Here is a 13892-nt window from a genome sequence, read left to right on the forward strand (position 1 = left end):
GCTTGGTTGATGATGTTTACAACTTTCTTATTACAAATCTTGGTGGTTACAAAGATATTTTCAAATATTTTTTTTAGTTTGGATAAATTGCATGAAATTTTAACAAAAATTAAATGAAAGTTTTGAAATGAAAAGTTTATAGTAAATATAATTTCAACACATAGACTGAGGGTTCAAGCTTTTACAATATAACTCAATAGTCATTAGATAGCATGAGATCTGACTTATAACTCAAGTGGTTAAGAGTGTATATGCTACACTCGAACACTCGAAATTTTGTGTTAGAATCTCCTTTCTCCAATATCATTTATAAAAGAAAAATAATTATCATTACACACTCACAATATTTACGTAATTATATACCATAAATACTATGGAAAATGTTATTTTAAATGGGTTAATTAACCCATCATGTACTTTGTTATAGCCTTTAACATGCACATTTATCTATGAAACACACTCACATATATTTTTAAATGGTTATGTAACCACTCCATTATAATTTCTTGTTAGTGAGTCAATTGGCTAACCGATCATATAAACTATTTTGTGGGCCACATCAACTATATCAAGTGCTTAAAAAATACTAGTAATAAATGTCGAAAATGACATAAAATGAGTCGACAAATAAAAACAAGGTCTTAGCTCTGGTAAAAAAATGCGTACATCAAATTCAAAGGTAACTTCATATTATAAGTTGAACAATAGTTGTAAAAAAACATATTAGCCTTGGAGATAGAGATATTTTTTATAAAAAAAAATATAAGGTTATTCGTAGCAATGGTCCCTAAACTATACCCGTAGTTACACTTTGGTCCACCAATTCAATTATTAGTTGCAGGAGTCACTCAACTAGGTGCTACGTTGCACCAGTAGTCCCTCCGTCAAACTCTGTTAAATTTTCTGTCAAAAATGAGGGTAAATTCGGAACAGCTTTTCTTTTTAGCATATCACCTGCATATCACCTTTTCTTTTTAGCACAGAAACTAAAGAACTCTGCAAGAACAGCTTTTTCATCAAAAACCCACTCGATTGTGAGTCCATTCCCATCCCCCAACTCCATCAATTGTTGGGTTGCAACTTCAGCCAACGTATCCAAGGAAGAAGAAGAAGATGATGATGATGAAAAAACCCTTTTGTTTTGCTTGACCATGGCCTTCTAAGGAATCAAACACCCATCAAATCCATATCCACGAAGTGGGTTGCAGTAGCAATTTCTCATAGCCATGGCCATGGCCTTCTTAACATCATCTTTCTTCCAATTTTTGATGATAACAAAAACCTCAGAGAGAAGATTCAACGAATTTGAATCATGCCCAAATTGAAAATCACTCTTCATTCCCATAACCAAAATGCAAAAACAGAACTTTCACCTAAAAGATTAAGAACACAAAAATAAACCCAACTCGATTTGTGCAGTAAAAGCCTTCGGCACTTCCAGACCCAATTTTCACTCTCTCGACGACTCTCGCTTCGCACCAAAACAAACGCTCGCAAGCCAAGGTAGCGTTTCACCACTTCTCGTCCGTTTGGTTAGAGAGAAAAGAAGAGAAAATCAAAGCTGCGAAAGTTCGATCCATGGCCCATCTTCTTCAAGCGTGAGTGGAGGAGGAAGGCGTGGGTTGAGCCAATTCGGCCTTGCCCCATGCCGCGACGATCATCTTGTCCTCGATCCATGTACATAGGCCGGTTATAATCTTTTGGTGGTGAAGAATCCAACCGATCGAACTTGGTTCTTCCTCTATGGTTGTCTGAGTAATCCAATCGATCTCTTCGCATTTGATGGTCAGGAAACCTGCCTTCATGCCTTGGAGGTGGCATCCCAGCGCCAAAATCTCTAGGGCCATCTATAGCCCAGCCACGAGGTGGAGACCTATAGCCACCATTCAAGCTCCTTCCAAGTGGAGGATCAACTGGAGGACCAGGGAAGCATCTAGGAGGACCACTGGGAGGAAGGGGAGGATTGTTGAGGAAAGGGAGGGTTGTGGATGAATTTTCGAATTTATCCTCATTTTTAACGAAAAAAGTCACAAACTTGACGGAAGGACTACTGGTGCAACATAGCACCTAGTTGAGTGACCCCTGCAACTAATAATTGAATTGGTGGACCAAAGTGTAACTACGAGTATAGTTAAGCACCATTGCTACGAATAACCCAAAAATATAATGAGCCGAAGTGTTTGCCAAGAGAAAAAGCAGTAGCGGGGAGGGCAAAAGGACAGGCCTTTGTTTCGTAGAGTGTCTTCCGTCCGCCTCCTAATAGGTTCTCGGCGATCGAGCCGCTTGAAAGCTCCTTCTGGCCCCTTCACTTGGAGTTGGATTCATATAGTGTGAATTAGGGTCTGGGGTTCACTGAAGCAAACGCAACAACAACGAAAGAGAAACTATGGCGTCGTTTGGGTCTTTAAAATCTGTAATCTTCGACAGAGAAGCGAGAAAACAGTACCTTTCTCCCTCTTTAACTTTCTCTCTCTGACCAATTTTGCTTTGAAGTTTTTGATTCAATCTTTTCTTTCTTTTGGGGTTTCAGGCAGTACCAGGCTCACATTCTCGGCCTCAACGCATACGACCGTCACAAAAAGTTCGTTAAAGATTACGGTTCGATTTTTCAATCCAATTTTCTTAACTAGTAATTTTTGTGATATATATATATATACAAGTATGTATCATTTTGGCGTTGGTATAATGAAAATCCCTGAAAAAATGGCAATTTTGGAACTTCGAATGATACATGTATGCATCATTTGAAGCTAAATTTTTGTTAAGAAAGGACAGTAAGGAAGCATACACAAATAGTGAGCTCTTTATTTGTTGAATCCTAATGTCCTAAAGCAAATGGATGATGAACAGTCTCCTCCACTTAGAAGGAAGGGAGGCTACAGTTGTCCATACAAGTACATACATCATTGTTTAATTCATTGGTTTTTTTGTTTGTTTGAATAAAACCATGTAAGCAGTCTAAGCTACTGGATCCTTGGGAAGGTAGCTTTAATATGGTCATGTGCTTATTGCTGGACTTTGGAGTTATTAGATGTTTAAAAACCATGTTAGCTGCTGTCTGGAAGCTTCATTTTTAATGCCATTTTAGCGTTTACAATTTTGTTCTATAAGTTTTTTGTTCATCTGCATGTATATGCTTTACCTTTTAAGCTTTCCACTTTATCAATGTGAATATTTTTTCTCTCCTAATCCAAATTCCATCGTGTTGTTTCTGGGACTTGAACAGGACTTTTTTCTTGTATTTTTTCTTATTTTTTGTTGACTGTAGTGTATGCACAACTTTGTATCTGGTTTCAACACTGTAATATTTTTTTTACTTTTATCATTTAATCCTGTTTATTTGAAGCACAAATTAGATTTTACCATATGGCTGAGGCTCCAATTTGTTGTTTCTTTATAGTTCAGCTTTGGCAATTGGATAGTAGTTATCAATACCACTGCGTTTTCCTCTTGCAGTTATAGCACATCTTGATGAATACTTTATGTTGCAGTTAGCTTTTATGGTAGAGAAGAATCTTCACATGTCAAGCTGCCGGTCAAAACTGATCAAGACACTCTAAGAGAAGGGTATCGGTATGTAAGCTGTATTCCTTGTTCTTTCATGTGGTAGGTTGCACCTGCATTTTTAACATTCATACTTGTTGGTATCATTTGTTTATGATAGGTTCATAAGATCCGAGGAAGATGATATGGACCGCTCTTGGGAGCAAAGGCTGGTTAAGCGATACTATGACAAGCTGTTTAAAGAGTATCCTTTGCAAACTGGTGCTATTTTCCTGTAATTGGTTTGAATATTGAAATTTATATCAACTTGTTTAGCCTATGGATGCCTTAAACTTATTCAAGATACTGCATAGCGGACATGTCACATTACAAGAGTGGTAAGGTCAGTAGTTACATCAATACAAAAATAATTCCGAAGATCATGTTTTGTTTTGTTTTTTTTGGGTAGTTGGATGGAGTATATAATGTATACTAAGCCATATTGTGTTAAAAAGAACGTTTCTGATTTTCCACAATTCTCTCTTTAGATTGGTCTAAGGTGGAGGACAGAAAAGGAAGTTGTATCTGGTAAAGGTAATGTAATTCTCTTCATTGACTACAAGGATACCCCTACTTCTAACTTCTCTTAGTTACTTAAACAAATATGTTCCCTTGCCCTCTCTAAAGTCTCAAAATTCTTGTTCATTGAGTATACAATCGAAGTTGATATTTCTTTCCAAGATTGTTGGTAGTGACTAGATCTTTCTTTTGAAGGATCAGTTTGCCTTTTAAAAAATAAAAAATAAATTCTGGAAGATACTATTAGTTAGTGCTTGTTAATTAAACCATCAAGTTTGTGAAAACTAGGATGCAGAATTGTGTGATTCAAATATGAAGTTGACAATTTTGTAAATTTAAAAAAAAGGGAAAAGAATATGTATAAGATAATGAAATAGAGAAATAGATGATTTAATCTAAAAAATTCAGTAGGACCCCTGTGGGGCAACAATTACTAAACATTGGGGATCTATATACACTGAAACTTGAAGAATTTCTTGAAAGGAGTGGGAAGAAGCAACACCCCTAACCCTTTTAAGACTTGATTCAATTTCCTATAAAAAAAAATCCTAATGGGATTGTGGATCTCAAAGAAAATCTCACAATGAAAAAGAACAGTAATCACCAACTGATCAGAATGATGCAAAGGTGAAGCCTAGGGACTTTTGACCACATTTTTTTTAGAGTACGAAAAATAGAGACAGACTTTTGACCAGAATCATCATTATAATCTCAGGCATAAAAAATTACTGTATATTTCATGACTTTGTCAATTACCTCTATTATCACTTTTAATAACACGAGTCTGGTTAACAAGACTTTGTTTTGGCTGGCTGTTTTACATGTTGTAAAATACCCTTTCACCTGTCATTTTCACTATTATTGCACAAAATGTGATTTTGTCACCACCTGAATCTCTTTCAATTGTAGTTTCATTCTTATAGTATTTCTCTTATAAGCACAATAAAATGCTTATTCTCTGATGCCATGTGCATTCTCTTATGCTAATCAGAAATTTTCCATTCATTCTTATATCAAATCAGAATGAGTAATATTAGTTCATATCATTATTTATTTATAGTAAATAACAGTATAATTAAAGTATAACTATGATTACTTTTTATTTATATTAGATTATAATATAATTAGAGCATGTGGATCCTCCACCTTCTAAAATGCAAGTAGAATGCCACATCTTGCAGAATTAAATTTTGGCCTGCACTTTCACACATGTCATTCAAAATTTCAAAGTAATTTGATTGCCTTTGTTTGGAAAACCTACAGTTTTTGAGTTCGTCAAAATTATTTCTCTTGCATAAAGTAGTTGAAATGCCACCATATTACTGCCTTGTAGAATAACAATAGCCAATTTGGCTTCAGTAATCGAAGAGATGTTAAGTTCCCTACATTCCTTCATTCTTCTCCCCTTCGCCCAACTCTTACTAATTCTTTATTCTCAAGAAGCCAAAAGAAAAAGAGAGGGCCTTCCACTTCCAAGAGAAAAAACGGCCATATGCAAACTAAAAACTCCTAGGCCGACCCTGTTTGACTTAACTTTTACCTTGCAGTGTTTATGATGTATCATTTTATTCGTAATGAGTCTCAAAAAGGGAATGGAGCTGGAGTTTAGAATTGACTTGATACCGTTTTCTGACAGGGCAGTTTGTATGTGGTAACAAACATTGTGATGTAAAAGATGGTTTAGCAAGCTACGAGGCAAGTGTCTACTAATTAGTCATGCTGATTGATCTTTAAGTATTTAATGGGGTGCAAAATTTATTGACTTATTTGAAAAGGCGAGCTGGTAGTTGTGCATTTCATGTCATGTAGGAGTAGGCATTTGTGGTGAATTTTTGTATATAAATGTAGAAGTCCATGTGAATAATAATCTTGGTAGAGGTCTCTCTCTCTCTCAATATTTTCTTCAATAGTTTTGGTAAGATGACCTGCCATATGACATTAATATTTAAAAAAAAATTCATCAGCTCTGAACTTCTATTTTAAATCTCAAAATATATGTTATTTATTTTTAGTATTTAAGCTGTTGGACTAGGATAGATAACTTTTCCTGCATCTTTTAACTATATTTACGCCATTTATAAAAAATTTGTGGCTTAATTGTTTTGAATGTTATTTTTTAGGTGAACTTTTCTTATTTTGAAGCTGGAGAAAACAAACAAGCCCTTGTCAAATTGGTAACTTGTGAGAGGTAGTTAGTGTTTACTAATACTGTTTTAGGTTATTTCTGTATTTTCTGTTGTTAGTTCTCATTAGATAAAATTCATCATGTGTTATGCTGGCATAAATCAAATTTCATTTGCTTATAATTATTAAAATTTACTTTAGACCCTCTTCGTGTAATATTTTTTTTAATGTCTTCTGTCAATTCCTTCAGTGGTGCCCTGTGTCACTATATGTCACTCTGTCTGCATCCTTGATTGATTTGTTCTATTTAAAATGACTAGCTCTGATTGTATGCCCTTTGATGTTAACGGTTCCTAACAGATGTTCAGAAAAGCTTCATTACAAAAGACGGAAAGAGAAAGAGCAACTGGAAAAAGAAAAGAAGGAAGGGAACAGAAGAAAGAGGTATCAGCTTGATTTGCGTCTTTTTCACATAGAACTCTTCCTTTTTTGGGGGGTTCTTTTAGTAAGGGTAATCTGATTTTTGCTATTAGACTGTACAAAAGCTAACTGACACTCTACTTGCAGAAGTCGGTCCGGGGATGATGATGATGATACTGATAATGAGGGGAACAAAGAAAGGAGTAAAGGTTTGGATGGATTTCTATTTATACATATTTTTCAAATACTAGTAAGTTTACATGCTGAGATGACATTGTGTACATGCAGATTGCAAATGATCGAATATCTTTCTTCTGATTGTGGCTTTTTTCTATTTTAAATAAAAAAAAGTTTTTATCATGCATCTTTATTGGCCCTTTGCATTTTTTCAATAGACAGTAGGAAACACATTTAACATGGCTATAAAGCTGAGACATCATTCTGTATTCCATACTCGTAACTGTAGCTTACACCGGTTAGAAATTTTGTTGCAGGGAAAAAGGCTTCAATCTCTACTAGTGAACATAGAGCTGATGATGATGATGATGACTTTGATGAGTTTCTTGAGGGAATGTTTCCTTGATGTTTGCTAGTTAAGGGCTGCCCTCAATCTTCCAAATTGCCAATGCCATTAAACATAATGGAAGGGGATAAAATTTGACTAAAGTGATAGTTGAGTTCTGAATTATAGGTCAGCTGGATCATTTGAGTTGTAAAAATTTTGTCAAGCTGCCGCGGTTATCACACTCACTGACAGAAAGCAAAGTGAAACCTATACCTGAGGCAGGTTGAAGAATATCTAAATATGACATCATTTGTGGAGGGGCCATGAAATGCTGAATTGTTTTGCCTTTTATATTGAAAGGTTTTTAGCATGTGCAATTTGTGAGGCAGACAGTTTCAAAGCCATCTAGAAGAGGCACAGAGACAATAGAACAGCTATGTTCAGCATAGTGTTCTTGTTTGTAATTTGAATACAGCAACAATCTAATAGTGTTCTAATCATCACCATAATAAATAGATAGCGTCCGGTTCATCTTTCATAGGGAATGCGGTGTCTTATATAGACTTGCTTCTGCAACTTGAAAAACTGGAAGCTCTTTTTTTAGGTTTCGCTATTGTTGGTTTGGTTCTTTCATTGTATTAGGGATGTATATATTTGTGCTATAATCGTTATTAGAAGAAAATCTTTCTTTCTTTCTTTCTTACAATTAAATGGAAATTGTCGTACACTAATGATAGGATTGATTTGTGTTATTTCTTGGTACTATTTTCTTCCTTTTTGGCTATTTTTGTGTTATTTGAGCCCGTTTACTGGGCAACAATACTCGTGGGCAAGAAGTCTATAATAAGGGCCTTATATATGATTCTTAGGTGAGGTTCTATTTTTTAGCTGTTGGATCAAATTGGTTAGTTTGATCCAACAGTTAAGATATATGACCTCACCCCCTCACTACAGAATGACTCGTATGGTGGGCTGGTGGGCTGGTGGGCTAGTTGGTCGCATGATAGAATATGAGGGAATATTCTTTCTCAGTTAACGTAAGAAACAAGTTGTCAACATCTGCTGCCCGAGCACACATAAGTTTTTCCTAATGTTTGTGTACGAAAATGTCAACATCTGCTGCCCAAGCACACATAAGTTTTTCCTAATGTTTGTATACGAAAATGTTATGGAACACAACGTTACTTCTCTGTTCCTTTTGTTTTCAAGTTCAAATTAAATCCTACGTTTGATTTGCAATATGATAAATTGCACTTGCGTTACGAAATTGAAAAGAAAAAAAGTTATGCTATCATTAATCGCACATGTGCATGATTTGATGCTAGTCATTGATTTGTATGTTACGTATCACACATACTATAGATCAAATGACTAGTATCCAATCATTATTACAAATCAATGCTAGCATTTGTAAACTTGAAAGTGAAGAAGGCATTTTACTTTTCATTGACGCGAGTGTTGGGAAGAAAGAGCACAAAATTCTTGCGAACAAAGTTGATGACACCACGACACGAGAAAAGTTAAAAAAGACACAACAATAACACTAAAAAAGATTTATTAAATGTGTTTTCCACTCTAGAACAAGATCTAGCTTTTTTTAACATTTCTTTAACGTTACATTTGGATCCTTGAAGAAGAAGGAAGAATGAATGTATGGTGCAAACTTTCGCCACGTGTTGCCACCCTAATGTTCATGAGAGGGCCAACCTACCAGCACGTGCTACGAGACACGTGGGTGCCCATCTGATGCCCAAGTCTCATACGTGGCAGAAGTAGCACAGGCTTTGGCTGCTACCCTTGTTCATTGGGCTAAATGCTTGGTGGGCTTTGTCGACAATAATAAACTATTAATAAAAAGTGGCAGATTTTGAGTTGTGGGACCCACTAGACACGCTACTATACTGACACGTTGTGGCATCCATACAGTGACAAAGTTCACGCTGGCAAAGTTTTGAGACTTTAAAACACTCGATTAATTATTATTCTTTTCAGAGTAGAAAATATAATATCAAAAAAGCTTTAGCTGCCTTTGACTACTAGTTGGAGAGCAATTGATTCTATTGTCCAAATTACCCCTGCCATTTATTCAGGAGGATATTTTATTTTTATTTTTTATATTCAGGGTAATTTATTTTTCATTTTTTTAATACAAGTAATAATCAAAATTACTCAAAATTAATTTAATTTACAGTAAGGGAAATTCGAACTTGAGGTCTCGTGTAATAGGGCGAGCACAGTGCACTGGCCAACTTGTCTAACCAACTTTTGCATGTGGGTGTAGTGAGGAGAGAGAGTAATGGACATGAACTACTCTCCCTTAAATTACTTAGGTGGAATTAGTTTTTTAATTTCTTGTAATTTAGCAAATTAGTTTTTTACTATTTTACCCTCATTATATTAGATTGTGATATTCTAATATTTTCGTTAACACTGCCTATATATATATATATAACGAATTTGATATCTCTTTAATTTTTATTAATTTGTATTAAATCTTCATAGAAGGGGTCAAGTAAAAATATTACTAGATTCTCAAGTTGCATGTTGGAGGTGCCTATTTTTATTTTATTCATTTCTCGTCTTCCCTAGCAACCACAAAGTACAACTTGGCTTTGTATCTACATAAATCTTATGGTATCATACTTTCTTTTGGTAGGATCATTTTCACCTCACACTACAACTATAAATACATGATTTGGAACCTTATTTATTTATTTATTTTTTTGACGGAAGGTGGTCGTATTTTATTGAAGAAGGATAAATAACAAGTACAAAAAAAGGCTATGTTGTCGAAATTAGGCGAGTGTCTCTACACCAATGGGCTCGATTATCGGACTAACTAAGCAACCTTACCCACTCAACAACAAGCTGTTTGTGGTTAATAAATCTCGGCCAATAAAACCGACCGAAGGAACTCCCTCTCGGCCCTAGTACCTACCCATACGCCGAACGTGGCAAGTCGTTGTTTGCTTGCTTTCGTAAAAACAAAGGTGAGCTGTGAAGGCAAAGCCGTCAAGCTCACGCCCTCGGTGATCCCGGTTGAGGACGAAGGGAGTGATAGCTCCTCAGATACACGGCCGAGATGGGAAAGTCAAGTGGCATCGCCGCGTGGCGTCAAGGCCCCACGCTTCATTTAATGAAGTAACACTTCTGACTACAGCAGAAGACCCACGTCACATAAAAGCATTTAATGTGCAAGAGGAGAGAGGAAGTGATTGAAGTTAGGGTATAGTGATTGAAGTCAGGGCAATTAGGTGCAAAAATCTTACGACTTGTAGGATTAAGTCACCAACCATCATACCAGGGCATTAAATGCTCCTCCAAGGCCCAAGTTGCAGAGCCCACCATCAGAGCGGTGGCCGGGGTTTATGGGGGTCACACCACCATGCTTCACGTTCCTAAATGCTGACTCGACTATCCACTAGCCTTGGTCAACCTCATCATGCAGATTTTCAACCTTGCTGCCCCTTTAGGACTTCCCCTATAAATACTAAGCTCAAGTTATGTTTAAAACGTTCACCACCAAACACAAGCCTCCCACGGAGCAGATTATATTTTCCTGTCATTTATCTTCTTGTAATGCATTTTCAATACTTTTACTAGCTTTCTTAGAAGTAGTGACAGTTTGTAGGAAAATTCATTCATCAATATATCATACGACCCTTGATTTTCAAGGTGCCGGAGCACCCCCTTTGTCACTCTTTCGTTCATCTCACATATCATACGGCCATTGCCACCCAACAGCGCGCCGAAGCATCACCTAAAAACCCACCATCAACACCACCATTAACGACCTTGTAGCTCAGGCCGAGAACCTGACGGCTGAGATCAGTTCCTCTCTCGGCCATAGTCGCTCTGATTAGAAATCAGACTCAAACAGGCGCAAAACTCATCTATTCACCCAACCGCATCACCCTCAAACGCACGGTAAACCGTGCTGGCATGCCCGCGCACAATCGCACTACACCAAAGAAGGATGACTCGTGTTGACGCAGATCCCTTCGGCCCGGAACACCAGGCCGTGAGATTCGCGACATCAACACAAGCGAGAGCAGGAATCGAGCTATGTCGTCGAAACTAGGTGAGTGTCTCTACACCAATGGGCTCGGTTGTCGGACTAACTAAGCAGCCTTACCCGCTTAAAAATAAGCGGAAGCAAGAACCTTTGGTAGAGTCACCAAAAAATTCCCCTCAGATCATGCCCAAAAAAAATTATTAGTTACAATCCTCAACTAAAAAATCAACAATGAAATCTGGTGGTTCTTAAAAATTTACGACATTGATCAACGTATTAGGTGCAAGATTTAGAAGTTAATTTAACAACGTATATAGTTTAACCCAATTTGAAGGATGTGTTGTTGTGCTTCTTAAAAAATTTACGACATTGATCAATCCTAATCATCAATAATTTGGTAAAGAGTGCCTAATTTCAGGATGGATAAATCTTTTAGCCCTTTCAGGGCTAGGACCCCATTCTTCCAAGGAAATAACATTTAGAATTTGGATTTTGGAAAAGGCTATTGTATTGGTATTTTCACCCCTATGACGATGAACTATATTAACAGATTTAGTTTCAATTAGGAGAGTTTCATAGAATAGACGGGGCTTATTTAAGGGAGGAAGGTTATCCCTTAAATATTTTTCAGCTAGAAAATTCGGATGTTTGTCCAGATCATTCATTTCAATAATTGCTACAGACATATTCATATATTCACGGAATGGATTTTCAGCAATCTGCTTCTCCTTACCCTTATTATATGGAGAAGAAGTCATCAAGGGCTTTGGATCAGTCGGGGAAGACCTAGCAAGAGCTCCTGAAGAGCTCCTACTTGGAGTCATTTGTCCGGAACTCCTGGTTCGCACCCTGCAAAAATTCTCGAGTTAAGAAATCAGGGAGCGCATTAGTTTCACCTTTAATAAATTCAATATCAAAATCGAAATCAGGGAGCGTATTCCTTGCCATCTTGCGAAAATTTGTTTTGATGCTAAATTTTTTACATCTTTAAACAGAATGTCTTTTGCAGCCTTGCAATCCACTCTTATCAGGAATTTTTTATTTAAAAGATCACTTTCGAATATATATATATATATATATATATATATATATATATATATATATATATATATATATATATATATATATATATAGATTCACTATTATACCCAATATAGGAGTCCAAATTATAAAAAAAATCCTATATTAAATAGACTTTAGAAACACACCCAAAGCCCATTTACAACATAACAAAAAGGCTTTTAACTTCTTTTAAATTACAAAAGTGTCATTGATTTCTTAAAACAAATACAACCCCAAAACCTCATAAAAAGCCCCAAAACACTCAATAGGGCATCAAAGTAATTTAATAATCAAAATTAAATTCAATAGGGCCAACTATCATTTTTTGGGTTTTTGTTTTGGTTTGTTTATAGAAATTAAATGGTGTAGGGTTTATTTATAGTTTTAGTGCTAAGAATGGGTATATGACTAAATATAATTGCAAAAAAAAGTCTTATATATAAAAGAAATATTTTTTTCCTTCCATATAATGTCATTGTTAAGTTGGACTGTTGATCAAGTGAATTTTAATTAAAAATGGGATTCATATTAAGAAAAAAACCATTCAACATTACATCACATGTTCTTATCAACAATGGGTATACTAATAATCTGGCAAAGGTTCCAATTCCTTCAACCTAGTCGTTATTTTTTCCTTCTAATATTAACATGTCATATTGTGAATGTTATAGAACTAGATTTTTCTCTTTCATAAACAATAAATTCAATTAGCTTAAAGAAAGGAAAAACTAAAGTAGACAAAGTCATACAAAAACAACTAATTTCACATCAGTAAAATTAAACATATCTCAAGTCAAGCTATAGAATCCAAAACATCCAAAAGCATAAAACAACCTATAAGCCTAGGGTTCATTTGTGAGTGATTTTGGATAGACCAATAATCACTTCGATGAAGAATCACTTTAAGTGGTGTTAAGTGATTTTATGGAGAAGAACATGGGAAGTGCTATGTGCTTCTCCCCAGAGTTGCTTAAAATCACTCAAAGTGATTATATGGAGAAGCATGTAGGAGGTGCTTCTCCCTATAAGTGATTTTGGCCCTCCCAGAATCACTTGCAAACATAATGAGCACTACCACCACCATCACCTGATAGTAATTGAACTCTCAGATTGATTTATTGTGAAATTTCTCTATCTTCAATATCCACTTTAGATATGTTGAAACTAGCCAATTAATATCAATAAAGTATAAACTAATGCAACTACGAAGGTACCTTTAAAATATATATATATATATATATATATATATATATATATTTATAATTTTTAAATAAAAGGTATAGTTGCGCACCTAATCGCTAGGTAGGTGCCTTTTATTTTCCTATAAATAGTATATCCGCGCGGCTATACTATTTTTAAAAAATAAAAAATACCTGGGAGTATAGCCGGCCGGCTATACTTATTTATCATATAATGTTTTTGTCTGATTGAATTTGTCCTTATCTGATACCAGTTATGTTGGAACAGGTATCGGCCACTCTATTTAAACACAAGCCATGGGTATGTACAATTACATCATATTCACAAAGAACATCCATATCATCATTCCTATATAGCCTCAGAGATAAACCCACAAATTTTGCCAGAAATCAAAGCTCTAGTGCTAGGACTTTGATTTGGATAGTTGTATCCTGGTGGAGCAAATGCCTACAAAACTACAAGCACTAAGGGCCAATTTGGCATTGCTGTGCTGTGAAAATAATC

The 13892-nt window shown here is 35.7% G+C and overlaps 1 protein-coding gene across 2 annotated transcripts; it reads left to right on the forward strand.

Moving 5' to 3' along the window:
• The first annotated feature begins 2175 nt into the window (after positions 1–2175).
• On the forward strand, positions 2176–7803 carry LOC110762436 (folate-sensitive fragile site protein). 2 transcript variants are annotated; one of them, XM_088249518.1, is made up of 11 exons: positions 2176–2442; positions 2531–2598; positions 3492–3573; positions 3665–3748; positions 3847–3886; positions 4032–4077; positions 5699–5757; positions 6183–6250; positions 6547–6630; positions 6754–6856; positions 7101–7803. In XM_088249518.1, exons 1-11 carry the CDS (start codon positions 2387–2389, stop codon positions 7197–7199), a joined length of 789 nt encoding a protein of 262 aa, XP_088105644.1. In that variant the 5' UTR covers positions 2176–2386; the 3' UTR covers positions 7200–7803. The 2 variants fall into 2 exon arrangements, with proteins under 2 accessions (XP_088105644.1, XP_021820765.2); XM_021965073.2 differs by having other exon boundaries at positions 2179–2442; positions 6754–6815.
• The last annotated feature ends 6089 nt before the right edge of the window (positions 7804–13892 follow it).

Source organism: Prunus avium, chromosome 2, assembly GCF_965620075.1.
Source record: "Prunus avium chromosome 2, drPruAviu1.hap1.1, whole genome shotgun sequence".
In the NCBI taxonomy this organism is placed as follows: domain Eukaryota; kingdom Viridiplantae; phylum Streptophyta; class Magnoliopsida; order Rosales; family Rosaceae; genus Prunus; species Prunus avium.

Coding starts and splice junctions, on each gene's coding strand:
- LOC110762436 (XM_088249518.1), top strand. CDS start 2,387: ATGGCGTCGTTTGGGTCTTTAAAATCTGTAATCTTCGACAGAGAAGCG. Junction 3,749..3,846: donor TATGACAAGCTGTTTAAAGA/GTATCCTTTGCA, acceptor AACTTATTCAAG/ATACTGCATAGCGGACATGT. Junction 6,251..6,546: donor AAATTGGTAACTTGTGAGAG/GTAGTTAGTGTT, acceptor GGTTCCTAACAG/ATGTTCAGAAAAGCTTCATT.